General features: G+C 40.6%; 1 protein-coding gene across 1 annotated transcript; it reads left to right on the top strand.

Moving 5' to 3' along the window:
* Window positions 1–9,126: 9,126 nt before the first annotated feature.
* On the top strand, window positions 9,127–12,678 carry LOC142491690 (ADP/ATP translocase 3). Its single transcript, XM_075594627.1, has 3 exons — window positions 9,127–9,619; window positions 11,580–11,720; window positions 12,214–12,678. Exons 1-3 carry the CDS (start codon window positions 9,127–9,129, stop codon window positions 12,369–12,371), a joined length of 792 nt encoding a protein of 263 aa, XP_075450742.1. The 3' UTR covers window positions 12,372–12,678.
* The last annotated feature ends 3,244 nt before the right edge of the window (window positions 12,679–15,922 follow it).

Here is a 15,922-nt window from a genome sequence, read left to right as displayed (position 1 = left end):
CTTCTTCCAGGATTACAGTGCGCTGCTCCCCAGCCGTTCCCCTTTGCCTCTCTCCTCATGCTCAGGTCTCATGCTATGCATGGTCTTCTCTGCGCTGCTCCCCCACTGTCTAACTTCAATCCTTTGCAGACGTGGGACCTGCCGCCCGCTTCATCCTCCGCTGACATGGGACCTCTCCTGAAACATGGTAAGTGAGGAGGGGGTTAGTGCCCCCTAGCAGACTTTTTTTTTTTTTTTTTTTTTTTTTTAACAATTCTAAGACGCACCCAGTTTTCAGACGTGAAAATCAGATAAAAGGTGCGTCTTAGAATCGAGGACATACGGTAATTTATATTATGCATGTTTAAGTGCAAAATCCAGTTTCTTTTATTTGATATGGTTATTTGCTTATACCAGTGTGCACCTTGAACCACCATGCTATTTATGCCCTTTAAGCTGAACAAAAATTATTTCTCCATTTATTTAATAATAAAAAAAATTACACACACACACACACACACACACACACACACACACACACACACACACACACACACACACACACACACACACACACACACACACACACACACTTTGCATAATGCTAGTAGTTTTACAGCTGTTACTGTTTTTTTACAATAATGGAATGTAGGTCACCTTCCTCCTCCCTCCCCTGCAGCTTAACAATTTCTGCTCCAGGCAGCCTCTGGTTCTTAAAAAAACATACTGGGAAAGGTAGCGCAGTTACATTCTTGTATTTAAATCCCCCCACGGGCCAATACGAAAACGGATGACATCACCACTTCCTATTGGCCTGCATGATGTGGGAGATTTAAATCTAAATTTAGTTTCCTCCGGAGGTGACTCCTAGTGCTACTTTCAGCAGTATGTAAGTAAGGTACAAAGGGTCCCTATCGCTGAAAGTAGTTTCAACTCTGACCTGCTTTTTACCCATCCAATACGAGAAAAGAGTGCTAAATAAAGTGACACTTTATTTTATGATCTCCTAATCTAGCTATTTTTGTTTCATGTCCCATTCACTGACAATGCAGCAAAAGCTTTCTAAAAATCAATTTCCTTGGCTTAAGTTCCACCCTCCAACTAATATAGGACAGAAATCTAAATGTGGGAGGACCATAAATAGCTCCTTTCCTCGGTAGGTAGTCTCTTTCTGTCCTGCCTAGCTGACATAGAGGGTAGTATTTTTCTTTAATGTAGAAAAGGGGCTTACCAGACTACTTAGTAGTTGATCCACGGGAATAGTCTGCCTCTCTCCCACTGAAGCCGGATATCTGCGTTTCAAGGAGTTTGCTGTTCCGGGGGCCGTTGGAAGGCCACGTTCCAAATGGCCACTTGTGGGCACACAGGTAGCCAGGGGAATGCTCGCGCATGACTGTGTGAAGTCATGGAAGTAAAAAAAACAACCAAAGGCTTTAAATGCACACACTGTCGCTGCCCTGCTACTCTACAGAAGGATTAAGACGCACGGAGTACAGCACACGCTGGCAGCACTCGAGCAGGCTTCAAGTAGGGTGTAACTGCTGCAAGCGTACTTCACTATATAGGCACTGCTAAAAGACTGCAAGCCTATCAAGACCTAACCAGAATACATCATGGATACAAGCTCTTCAAATAGTGCTGTTAAAGTCCCACAGTAAGCACCAGGGAGATGGTAGTGGTACTCCTTGTGGTTTTCGTTTTATAAAAGACTTGACTATAATTACTGATTCATATTGTCAGTACAGAAATGGAAGCAGGCACCCGGTCTTTCTGAAGGTGCAATTTAATGTGCCACCAACGGGTCCAACGTTTCGGCAAAAATTGCTTTTATCAAGGAGAGCATATCCTTAGCACCCTTTAATATCTTCTATGCTGTGGTAATAATGCACAATGGGTTTGTTAAAAGACCTTAAACTACACCATTTCTATTTATAAGAGTAATTCTTTGGCCACTCTTGGTTTATGGACTCATCCAAAAAAGAACAGACATACACTTTATACATTTATAATAAAATATTTAAATTGTTAAAAATTAATTTATCACATACAAGTATACATATATATTTAAAATTTATTATAAAAACATTACTTTATTCAATTTAAAATAGTGTAGATTTAAACTTGCATAAATACATCCTATTCACAAATTAGCTATAAAATTAGTACTGGGGAAAAAAGGGGAATATAAAAAAAGAATAGTTTAGTCATATTTTATATAAGATTATACTTCAGACAACATCCTGTTAAAAATAATCAAAAATTGGTGGATATCTTTTCATCCTAAAGAAATGTTTTGGATATAAGTAATTGAAAGATATCACAAAAATATCATAAAAGACACAGAAATGGGCAAAGTGTGTTTTATTATATGAAAGCTGCAATATCCAAATCTATATTTAAGCCATTGGGGGTGAGGCTTTTTAGCTTATAGATCCAGAACGTCTCTCTTTGACAGAGACGCCTGAGTCTATCGCCCCCCCTCCAGTTTTCTGTCACCAGCTCTAATCCCCTATAGATTAATCCCGAGGGGTCTCCTCCATGTTTCTGGTTAAAATGCATGGATACACTGAGATAGCAGGCCTCTCCTAATGTTCCCTATGTGCTCCAGTATGCGGACCCGCAAACTTCTTGTAGTCCGGCCCACATACTGGAGTCCACACGGGCACTCTTGTAAAAACACCACAAAGGTCATCCTACAATTAATAAAATGTTTTGTGGTAAAAGTTTCATTTGGGATGTTAGAGCTAAAATTAATTTTTTCTTTCGACGCATGTTGACATGCTTTGCAATTAAAACAATTTAAAAATCCTACCGGTTTAGGTAACCAATTATTCATTTGGGTTTTTGTCTCTTTCTTATAGACACTAGGGACCAGTTGGTTTTTAATATTTTCTGCTTTTTTTTAAATTACTCGCGGAACCTCCGGTAAATAGTCTTTCAATAATGTGTCCTTGCATAGGATGTGCCAATGTTTCTTTTAAAATGTTACTTATTTTATTGGCTTCACGGTTGTATCTAGTGACGAAGGGCACTACCCAGTTTGTGCTACCCTCCTTAGGTTTAGACATCAGGAGTTCCTCTTTCTTTAACTGTAAAGTTCTTTGTAGGGCTCTGTCAATCACCTCTGGTTCATAATCTCGTTCCTTAAATTTCGTCCTTAGCACCTCTGCTTGCTGGCTAAAAACATCAACTTCTGTACAATTACGTCTTATACGGCGGAATTGGCCGTAGGGGATATTTTTCAACCATCTATGATGATAACTGTTTTTATAATAAATTTTAAATATATATGTATACATGTATGTGATAAATTAATTTTTAACAATTTAAATATTTTATAATAAATGTATAAAGTGTATGTCTGTTCTTTTTTGGATGAGTCCATAAACCAAGAGTGGCCAAAGAATTACTCTTATAAATAGAAATGGTGTAGTTTAAGGTCTTTTAACAAACCCATTGTGCATTATTACCACTGCATAGAAGATATTAAAGGGTGCTAAGGATATGGTCTTCTGTATAGGGGTAGAAGCAGCCATATTGAGTACAGGCACCCAGATAGCAGGAGTGGTTTAAGCCACTGCTAGCTTTAACGATGTGTTTATGGGGACAGCCCCTTTTTAATTATGCAATTATTCAATCCTGAGGGTCTATATATACTGTTGAGACCCCACCAACTGCAATTTAAGAGACTGAGTAAGCCGTGTTCACGGCGAAACGCGTTGCTCCAACACCATTTTATTTTGGACAGTCGAGGCCTGTCAGCCACAGCCTGCTCCTGAGCAGATGCACGTCATCTCCTGCACTCCGGATGCGGAAGTGGAGCAGTTTTTCTGGCTGGAAAAGTCTCACTGACACACGGCTAAAAGCCTAAAGACTATTTTATGTGAGTGTTATTTCTTGTGTTTATTTGTGCAGCTGTCTTTTTAAATAAATGCTCTGTTTGATACCTTTAAAATTGATACCGTGCCTCACTCACCCCCTGCACTGCTGAATCGGGGAGAATGAAGAGGATTGCCTAACTCCAAGCAACCAAAAGAGGAGCTTTGACTGAAGTTCTTATTTAAAGAACACAGTTGTGGAGCCTCAAATCCGGTCTACATCTTGGAAGGGTTAAGCTGAACCCCACAGACCATTATACCACACATTTACTTACACAGGGCCGTGTAAGTAATTTATTTTGTTCATTATAACCACCCCTACTCCCCTCCCTCCCTCCATGCTGGGACAAGTTTGGAGTGTTTATCAAAGAAACCTTTATATACCTACACTTACACAAGGCCGTGTAAGTTTGATTTTAACATCACTATTGTAATCATCCCTCAATAGGGGTGCTAACCCCCATTTGTGACTATTTGTGGGTCTATTGTGTGTCCTGTTTTCTTTAACCCCTTGCTCCCCTGTTTTTCTGTTTTTTCTGTTTTCACGTATCTTTAAGGGATTTGGATGATCCTTCTACCGGGTTGAAGCAGAGGGGATCAAAGGTTGTCCTTGGTTATCTTCAGAGCTATCCCATTACAGTTATTTACTATCTATTATCTTATACTATACTATTTTATTCCTGATTCGTAACTTGGTGTAAGCGCTTAGTGTTTTTGTTTTTTATCAAGGAGAGGGCAACAGGATATACTTAACACACCACTATACAGTAGAGGCAACGTTTATTCTAACATTTGCTGTAAACTAGCCGAGGTTACATTCTGGGTATGTGCTGGGTATGTTCTGGGCTAGTTTGAGGCACGTTTAAGGCATTTCTGCATTGACTAACGACCCATAGGATTAACACAGCAGGGATCCCTGGCAGTCCAATTCAGTTTGAATGGGACTGCCAGGGACCCCCGCTGTTAATCTGATAGGCCATTAATCAATGCAGAAATGCTGGCGCTAGTTTAAGGAAAGTTTAAGGCATGTATTCAGAATGTACCTGGGGTTTTTTTGGGGAATTGCCACTGGTTTTTGTTCGAATAAGAGTTGCCTCTACTGTATATACACTGATAGGTACTCACCCCTCCACGATTACTGCTGCCATGCTCCTGGATGTCGACGCCCACAACATGACGTCAGAACGCCAGCGCTGACGTGGCGTGATGACATCATGTGCCACGAGAGGGGGATCATGGGTACCTGTGAAGAGACAGCCTCCCTGATGCCTGTAACAGGCAAAGATGGCGATCCTGCAGCTTGCTGGACATGCAGAGAGCAGCCCCTTCACTGGCAGCCGAGGCTCCCCTGGGGACGTCAGCGTGCCCTCACGATGTGACGCGATGACGTCATGGGGGGGGGGCAGACCCCAGGCAGCAGACCTGCCTAAGAGTGGAAAAAAGGCAGCCCAATGCCTAAGGGGACCTGCATAATCGTGCAGGGGTGAAAGCCCTTACATAAACAGACAAGTGCAGCGAGACCTTAATATATTAAAGAGAACAAGGCAAAAAAGTGTACATTATAACCAATAAAACATAATGTCACCTAATAAAGTGCTTAAAAGAGGTATAGAACTGTATTTATGCTAGCAGCTTTTCGTATAGACATGAAAAAACATGAAATAATACATAATATAAATAATGCATATATAGAAATCCTCAGAGGAGCATAGTGTTCCATAGTGAGTCGCAGGGGTCCATGGCGAGATGCACAGAGATCTACAGAGTCCATTGGCTACCTCCTGTCAAGAAAGAATTTGAAATTTTGTTGTTCATTTAGACCCCTGCCATTACTTGTCTGCAGTGTGTGGATCCAATAAGCCTCACGCCTTAGTAAAAAGGTGTCTCTGTCGGGGTATCCTTGTCTTGGTGCTATGTGTTCAATCCCCATCAATATGAGGGATGCCACATTGTGTCTGTGTTCTACACAATGCTGTACCAGTACAGTAGGGTCGGTGCCCTTGCGTAAACTCCCTCTGAGACCACAGCCCGCGTGGGAATGCCATCCGGCGCGAGGATGAGCCGCGCGGAGGAAGCGGGAGTGCGCGCGAGTCCTGAGCCCCATCAGCGGCCGTCAGAGCAGGTAGGGGGGCTGTGTGCCTGCAGCTAAAGGTGCGTGGCTCCTGACAGAAAGACGCAGTAACACAGAGCATTGAGGCAGCCTCTTTGATGTCTGCCCATAAAGACCAAAAACAGGCAAGATCTGTTACTAGCATGGGCAAACCGCAGTATTCATCTTCTGAGAAATCAGAGGACTAACAATTCAGCAGGATGGAGCTGGAACTGGAATCTTCAGAGAACTGGCTTTTAACAGAGGAATCATCCACTTTTGATCTAGATCTTACAGATCGAAGACGCGCCTTCCCCATTGAAACCTAGATTTACGAGCCTGCATAGGATATCCTGCAGCTTACTGATTCACAAAGTGATGAAGGATATGATCAAAGGAGAGTGGTCTCAGACAGACAAAAAAGCTAATTTGACTTGAAAATTTTCAAGCCTGTTTAAAAAAAAAAATTGAACTGAACTTTTTTTAGGTTTATCCTGGACCCAAGAGGAGTAAACCAACTGCTCGCGGTAAGGAAATCTCAAAATTGAGTCACTTGGGGCCATTATTGCCGCAGTGGACCCGGGGGACTGGCTCGTATCATTAGATCTCAAGGATGCCTACATCCACGTAGCCATATGTCAGACAGTATGTGCGATTTGCTATAGGTGGTAGTGCACTACCAATTCAGAGCTCTCCCCTATTATGTTGCTCAGATATAGTTCAGGAAGGAAAGGACCATTCCATATTCACTCCTGCAGAAACTCGTCCTTCTGTCCTACTTTCAGGGAGGAGCTAGTAACCCTACATGTTTCCTGCCTTGCTCAACTAGAAAGGTGAATATTGGTAAGAACAATTTATCCTTTGGAACGTCCTGGTGGGTGTGTTTTTTTTTTTTGTTTTTGTTTTTTTGTTTTTTTTAAACCTAAAGACGCTCTCATGTAGTGTGCCTGCGGCAGGCACTACACTAACAAATGTTTTATTTTTTCTCCGGCATTAAACTTGTCCCTTGTCCAGTTTCACATGTATACCGCACCACTGAGACTCCAGAATATCATTTTATACAAAGCTGTAAAGTTTGAAATCATTTGATTTTAGTCTAACCTTTCCAGTAACTAACTTTCCAGTTCCTCCTGCGTAATTAGTCATGGTTACAAAGAAAGAAGCATACAAATTGGGGAAATAAAGCCGTCCACGTTAATTACCACCAAGTCCACGAGTGAGAATCCTCAGATTATTCCTATTTATCTGAGACTTTAGTTACATTGTTACTGAGATCCTATTATGACCCACCCCATACCCATATTTTGCTAAACTTGGGAAGAAAGTTTGAGAAAGCTAGTTGGTTTCTCCAAATACATTTATATTCCAAATACTGTATAAAGGATTAGGGTCATAGCTTCACCTTGCACTCTTGTTGTTCAATATTTATTTATAAAATGCTTTACAAGGAAGTATTGCATGAAGTTACCTCTCGTTTTCCAGTATGTCCCAAATACATGATTATAAATTCATAGTTACAATAGGCGAAAAGGGTTATACCGTACATTATATTCAAGACATTGCATGCACATTTAAAGATGATATATATTATAGACTGTAAGACGTATGCAGAGGTACGCCATGGAGACCGTTTAAAGTGAAACTAAAATTAGGCTTTATTGCGCCTGTCTCTTTAACACAGCAAAACATTCAAAATAAGCCAAAAGAAAAACCTACTACCGTTTTGGAGCATATCTACTCCAGCCCTCTCTAATTGGGTGGTTAGCTAAGGTGTGTGTGTGTGTATGTGTGTGTGTGTGTGTGTGTGTGTGTGTCTTATCTGTATCTTGTAGGGGAAGGACTCTCTGCTCGCCTGGGTCCGCACCCTTGTGTGCTATAGCAATATCAGGATCCAGATTTAGAAATCTTGTCCCCTTTGTCTTGCTGTCAGCCTGCAGTCTCTTTGCAGCTCAAGACATCTGTTTGTTCCCCAGGTCAGCCCAATTGTGGACTAGGGAATCATTGGTTTGTCCTTTCTGGGTCAGCTCCAATTTTGAGCTCAGGAATCCTCTTCCTGTGTCTCACATGACACTATTTCACAGAGCTCTGATAAGGCAGATGGAGCTGGTTGATTTCTGGTGTGCAATTAACCAGCACACTGCTGGACTAGAGGCAAGTTTCTTAACGGGGATAAGTCCCTGTTACATAGACATATATAACAGTTACAGGCCAGATTAAAATGTGAGACCGCTTTTAGTTTTGAAAGCACTTACACTGGTGGCAGAAGTGAGAATTGGGTAGACTGTTCTAGTTGTGGGGTGCACGATAAGTAGGAGTGACTGGATATTTTGATGAACCTTGGGAACATGAGCAGTCTGAGTCAGATCTCCGATCAGTGTTACATGTGGTGGGGATGAGGAGCTTGTTCAGATACGAGGGTAGTTTGCCCAGAAAGTATTTGAAGGCAAGACGGGAAAGATGGACTTTGCGCCCAGACTCAAGTGATGACCAATCTAGTTCTTTGAGCATTTTGCAGTGATGTGTGTTGTAATTGCATTGGAGGACAAAGCGGCATATTGAGTTGTAGAGGGTATCAAGTTTGCCAAGGTGAGTGTGGGGTGCCGTGCCATATACTATGTCCCCATTGGGTAAGTATACAGAAACAAGTTCTGAGTATCGATGCTCAGTGAGTCCAAGACACATATAGCATAATCAAATCCTGAGTAGTATGCAAAAGGATATAGGACAGGCTCTGATAAAAATCCGGTGATACCCTAAGACCGCGTGCATAGATATTCCTATTGAGGTATGATGAACTGGCAGTACATGTGATAATGACAGGCAATGGCTGAATAAGTGATCCTGTCAGAATATATATCACTGAGACAGTCCCTCTGGAATAGCACTAGCATAAAGGTCATCTTATCCAAATAATAGTAAAGGAAAGGGAATTATTCAGTCGGCAGCCCATCCTGTGTGTGCGTCACGCCTGAGGTAGCAGAAGAAGTAATCCGGAGGATAGAAGCGGAGCACAACAGTGGAAAATAGGGGGCTAAACACACGCAATAAGGTTAAAAATTACAGCTCTACAACATAGCATGAGGTTTTTTCTTGCCTTCATATATATCGGTTACGTAAGCCTGGATACATTTTGGGATTTTAAAAGGTGTTGTGTTTTTTTTTTTTTTTTGTGTTTTTTTGATGCAGGTACAACACGCCAGCAAGCAGATTGCAGTTGACCAGCAATACAAAGGTATTATTGACTGTGTCGTCCGCATCCCCAAGGAGCAAGGAGTCCTCTCTTTCTGGCGTGGTAACCTTGCAAATGTCATCAGGTACTTCCCCACGCAGGCACTTAATTTTGCCTTCAAAGATCAGTACAAGCAGATCTTCCTTGGAGGGATCGATAAGCACACACAGTTTTGGAAGTATTTCGCTGGGAATCTTGCTTCTGGCGGAGCTGCAGGAGCCACCTCCCTCTGCTTTGTTTATCCCTTGGATTTTGCCAGAACACGCTTGGCAGCTGATGTGGGAAAGTCTAGTACAGACCGGGAGTTCACTGGCTTGGTGGACTGCCTTGTCAAAATCACCAAGTCCGATGGACTACGTGGCTTATACCAAGGCTTCAACGTCTCTGTACAAGGGATTATAATCTATAGAGCTGCTTATTTTGGAGTCTATGATACTGCAAAGGGTAAGTGACTCCATATATTAGGCCTACTATTTACAGTTTTGGAGGGCACCGTTAGTTTAAACCCTTAAAGATGTTGAAAATGTACGCAAATTAGCGTTAAGATACTACTTTAACTGACTAGCGATTTTGGATTTGCCAGAAATGTACTGCCGTGTATTGCCGTTCCTCAGTGAGCCCCATGGGTTCTGCTTGCATAACAACCTAAGCTCCTACCACTGCTTGGTTTAATTTCTCTTGCAAATCGTAAGTATTGCTCTTAATTGAAGATATTTTACATTCTAACCAGTCTTGGAAAGACATGTCAAAGGGCACACTAGCAGTTAATTTGTAGATGGTGAAAGCCCATTGTTTATGATGGTGCAGCTGGAAATATGGTTCATCAATCATAAAAGGTTGTTTAACTAGTTGGTAAGAACCTGTATAAACCCCAAAAGCATTATAACATGTTTTTTCTTTTGCATCCACCATGGCATCATTAATCTGAGTAAAGCGGCTTTTTTTTTTTTTTTTTTTTTAGCTTGGTGCAAGATGAGCATTTGATCACTGTATAAATGATGTGCTTCCTGTGACTGAGCTACCTATCTTGTCTTGTCTCAACTGGGAGGAAGGAGCTTTTCCTACTCCCCCTTTTTGTTTTTAGGTGTCTGTAGCCAGAAGTCTCCAGGCTGTAGCAGTGCTGCCTTAAGGTGGTAGCACTCTAAGGAAAGTACTCGGTCCATTCCTTCAAGGTCTAATGTAACTTTTTTGGTTGTCCCATGGCAGTAGGCACCAAGGGGTTAATTCCCACCCACTGAGACGTGACAGAACCATTCTACCTGTGGGAGAACCTATAAATAGCCACCTCTCTACTTTCCAGTTAGTCTAGTAGTTCCCATAATAAAAAATATAATCCAATATATTAGTACATCCCAGCATACAGAGCAGAACATTGGTGCACACTGCCATGGGTTGTCTACCCAGGAAAAGAAAATAACCATTTTCTTTTCTTCCACTATCTAAGTATTCCACTCAGAAGAGACAATACAGGAAGAATCTGCTTCTGTTAAACCAGAAGCAGTGGATAACTTTATCAAAATGATGTGCATCACATTGAATATCCAGGAAATGGGGTACTTCAATAAAGCATTTATCGGTTTGCAAATATGGCAGGTTATTTTACCAATCCGTTAAAGATCTGATCACTCGAATGGTCCTTTCACAAAAGTAGACTTTCAAATACACTCTAAAGACTTGGACCCTTGCAGATGATGCTGCATGGGAGTCGCTGGTGAAGATTGATTGCAACAAACTCTAGATGCACCACAATCCCTTTAGAGGATAGACTATCATTGGTAACTGAATAAGAGGATCTTGTACAAACCATATACAACATACAGTATAAACCAGCCATGGATAATTGTCTACATTTATAAACCGAAACCTCATTCACTGTTCACGGCCTTGTAGGAAAATTGTAAAAATTTGAGGGGGGAAGAGGTTCAACCCGCTGAAGGATGGATCAAGGCAATTAAGCATTTGATTGAAGAAAACATCATGCATGATAGAAGCATTTTTGATTTGTGCAAATCCAATGTACTTGTCATAAAGCACCAATCTTTGTGCATCTGAGACATACGTGTTCATTAAAGCAGGAGACACCTAGAGCATTCTACTTCCTGTACTCTATTCTACCCCCCATGTTGAGTGAAAAATTAAAATATTTTGCTATGTAGTAATTTTGGGTTGGCTAGATTTAACAGGTCAGTTTTCATGCTTGTTGTTAATACATTGAAAGTGGTTACTCATGTTAGAACTTGAGTATTTGGGGTGTACTTTTATTATGAGCTTTCTCACTTACATGTAAATGGTTAGCAATCATAATACATTATCAGGATAACATTTTATAAATGGCCTAATTTGCTGACACTCATTTTTAGTATGGTTTTGTCATTAACTGGATTCCTCTCCCATTTTAATCCAGGGATGCTTCCAGATCCCCAAAATACCCATATTGTAATAAGCTGGATGATTGCGCAGACGGTGACTTCTGTGGCAGGGGTAATTTCTTATCCTTTTGATACAGTGAGGAGGCGTATGATGATGCAATCTGGACGCAAGGGAGGTTGGTTGTCTATTTCAGGGTAATGTCTCAATGTTTTACACCTGTACATGCTAGCATCGGACGTTGCGTACTACAATCATTGCACTTTTTTTAAATTGTCATATCTGTTATGCACTAGGCTCGATTCTAGACCAGTAACTTAACACATTTTGGCTTTAAATGTCCTGCTCAAGAAAGCTTGTATGGTCTCCAAGCAGGTGCCCTACTAAATTTGCAGAGTGCAATACCCCACATCAGAGCTTGATGTGTTTGCCTCTAAGCTTTCTAATAATGGAGTAGAAGGCAGCAGAAGAAAGTAGGGCACTGACGTTTGTTAAAATTAGGATTACTTTGTCAACATACTTTCCATAATGGATTAAATATCCCTACAGCTTTCATAATTGATCATGATTCTTTCTAATGAGATTTTAGTCGTTTTAATGTACCAGTTTTTCTACCTTTTTTTGAGGGCAACGTGTCTTAACATTTTCCTTTCATCTTTTAAATTCCTTAGCAGATATCATGTACACGGGAACAATAGACTGCTGGAAGAAAATTGCTCGGGATGAAGGCGGAAAGGCTTTCTTCAAGGGGGCATGGTCCAATGTCATAAGAGGCATGGGAGGAGCTTTTGTGCTAGTCATGTATGATGAATTTAAGAAAGTAATATAAGTGTCTACCTTTTAACATTGGAGCTATTTGTTCTTACAATGTGGAATGAATGTATCTGAATGAACCATTGAGCTTAATCATGCTTCTGATTTATCAGGGAGATATGCATAGGCATGCAGCCAATAATGATCTTGCTTGTAACAGCAAAATTTGAAATCTTCGTCTCAACTGGTCATCTCTAAAATAAGAATATATTCTGTGGCACTTAATGTAATCGCTAAACCTTAAATTCTATGTATACAATGTAATGTACATTATGTAATCCTTTGAACAATCACGGAATACAATTGTAGAATATACCTTTCAATGTGTCTTGATTTATTTACATTTAAATTTGTGTGGCTCTTGGCCAGTAAGTTAATGTTTGCCGTGTGTTCACCTATTCCAAACGTGATGCACATTTAACAGAAAGTGGATCTAGGTAATGCAAGTCAAGAATCTGATGAGATGTGATAGTCTTTATCTCTAATGGATTTCAAACTTTCATTTACAAAATCTGATTGCAACACATTTAATCCATTTTATTGAAAGTTGTCATATGCTCGTTGTGGTTTTCTAATGCATGCAAAACAGAAGGGAGGTCCCTGCTCAGCCCTGTGATAACGTATTAGATGGGTGCTATCTGGGAAGGTAGCTATTGAGGAACACGAGCACCCCAAGCAGGTTATTAACAGGGGGTATTTGCCTCTGTTATATCCTGCCTTAAATGTTGCACATTTATATGCAATGATACTATTGTAACTAAGCATGTGTAAATTCTTTAGGCAACGTATTAGCATCAGGATTTTGTTACAATAAGCCCACTGGGTCATGCACTATTAACCCCTACAGGTGAAGTATAAAATATTCACTAAGCACACAGGTGCTGCTTTAGGTTTTAAATAATAGTTTGTGTTTCTTTCTATACATAATAAAATGTATTTATACAGAAAGCGATGCATTGAGCATACGTTCTAAACTCGTAAATTAAACACCTACCTATTGTCTGGTAAATCTTCAACATAAATGCGATTTTTAGTTTCCTTTGGCTTGAAGAGGGAAGAAAGCGAAAAGCCAGCCATGAGATCTGACCCACATTTGTTTAATTTACTTTTCTGTCTTTAGTTCCTCTTTTTGTATATTTGGAAAATTCAACACCATTGTGTCAAACCAGACAGAGCCATAAAAATGCAGTTTTAATGCACCCTTTTTTTGTTACTTTATTGCTTAGAACTGTCACCCAAAATGCAGAGTTGGCATGAATTTATAACAATGGGTAAGGCTTGATCTCCATTAGGAAACACTGCTGAATAAAATAACTGACTCTGACCACCGAATTGTAAGTAATCACATTTTGAGCATAACATTAATTTTGTCATTACTATTTGTACTTACAGTATCACACAAAGCAAAATGTAAAACATTAGGATCCCTGACCGTGAGATTAGGCTTCCATATAATGGTTTAGTTAAAACAACATTTCTTGATCAGTGTCAGTGGCTATAGTATTTTGGCTTAAGCAAAGGAATGGAAGCAGGCACACGGTCTTACTAAAGGTGCAGTTTATTGTGCCACCAAAGATCCAACGTTTCGGCAAATAGATTGCCTTTATCAAGGAGAGGGCTCAGTATAGTATAGTATAGTATAGTATTTTGGCTTAACATATTAGTCTGACAAGCTAAAATGATCGGAAAAACAGAACAATTCAATCTCTTGGCTGCACAAGTGCAAAGAAACTGTTACATTTGTAGTATTAGATATTCAAAATCTAATGCAGTCTTCCTGGTTCTGCTGCTGTAAGACTGAAATCATCACCATAGTTCATTGTTTCCAGTAGAGTGGGAAAAGGACTATTTGTCTGATTTTGCCAGAAATTGAGTCTAGCTTAAAGGAAAAGACTCGTTATGTAAGAAGCGGAAGCATACAATACTGTGTAGCTCAAGGTGTAACAACCTGTGGTTGAGGAATGTCCCAGAGACCGTAATGAATGACTAAAAGAAACCTGATGTAATTGGCATAGATCAAAGCTACTTATTGGAGACCCCATTGGCCTGCCTTGAGATGGACGAGCCTATTGCGTGCTGAAACCACAAGACCATGACCAAGGTAGACCAAGAGACATCACTAGATTACGCTGTTCTGTTAAGAAGGAAATGCTTAACAGCAGAAATCTCTTTTTGAAAGTGCTGATCTGCATATATTCCGCAATGTAGTACCTATGAAACGCTGGGTCTTGAAGGCAATCACCAGCTACGTAAAACAAGGTGTTGGATACTGCTGGGGCTTTCTCTTCCATCTTCAATCTACACCGAATGAGAAATCTGTGTCCATGAGGTTACTAATGGAAGGCTCTGGCGTTGTCACACTTGGCCTGGAGGCTCCAGCAGAGTTATTCAGGACACCACCCCCAGCTCACTAAGGTTTGCTTATCTGGAGATATGTATCTGTATCTGATATGTTTGACGTCTGAGGTAGGATATGCTTTCATTGAATAGATGATCCAGGGCACAATGCGGATTTTCAAAAAAGATTTAATTTATCAAAATGGCACCAAATACGACTTTTTGTCCTTCTCAGAGGACTTTCAAGTGACTGGCATGCAAGTCACTTGAAAGTTCTCTGAGAACATACGAAATGTTGTATTTGGTGTCATTTTGATAAATTAAATCTTTTTTGAAAATCCGCATTGTGCCCTGGATCATCTATTCTGTTAACCATCTCAGGATCAGCAGGCAGTTGTTCCTGAACCAGGAGCACCGGTTGTTGCAAGTATTATATTTCATTGGTGTGCAGCTTTTCTATTAATTATTGTAGGATATACCTTCACATTTTAATTTAGATCGGTGAGAACCCTATGGCCAAGAGTAATTCAAGTAAACTGTCTCAAATGGAGTGTTTCCCCCATCAGATCCTGTTCCACCACCCCCAATTGTGTGAAGTACTAGAACCTTTGCTATACAGTTTTGGGGTGGGGAAAAAATACTGTAGGGGTGAGGGGGAAAAAAATATCTATTTCTGGAAGTGTAGGGGTATATGGGGGGGGAATGTAATATTTTTATATTCCATGTAGTAGTAGTATCATTGGGGCAAACTCGTCTGAGATTCTGGTTTATATGAACCATGGGGATTGTGTGTGTGTGTGTGTGTGTGTGTGTGTGTGTGTGTGTGTGTGTGTGTGTGTGTGTGTGTGTGTGTGTGTGTGTGTGTGTTTTTTAACCTAACTACTTTAGGTATGCATTATCTCCCATATTTTGTTTTTAACAAATGTTGAGGAAAGTGAATAGGGTCCAGTTTCTTGCAATTAAGCATCTATTTGCAAGGAGTATCTCGGAGGCTTGTTGGGTCTTGCAATTGCGAAGTTCTAGGATAGGCTGGCCTAATATTATCCATGGATCCCATGGGATGTTATTTCTCAATATTCGGGATAGTAACTGTAGGGTCCTGTCCCAGAATTGTCAATTTAGGGCATAACCACCAGATGTGACTTCTTCCCCTTTGCCCATATTGACTCCCTAGTGGTGACACAGATGGAAATATTTTGTGGAGTCTGGAGGTGGTATAATACCACAGGT

The sequence above is a fragment of the Ascaphus truei genome, chromosome 3, assembly GCF_040206685.1.
Source record: "Ascaphus truei isolate aAscTru1 chromosome 3, aAscTru1.hap1, whole genome shotgun sequence".
NCBI lineage: Eukaryota > Metazoa > Chordata > Amphibia > Anura > Ascaphidae > Ascaphus > Ascaphus truei.
The sequence above is the reverse complement of the archived record's forward strand: the minus strand, read 5'-3'. Positions and strand labels throughout refer to the sequence as shown.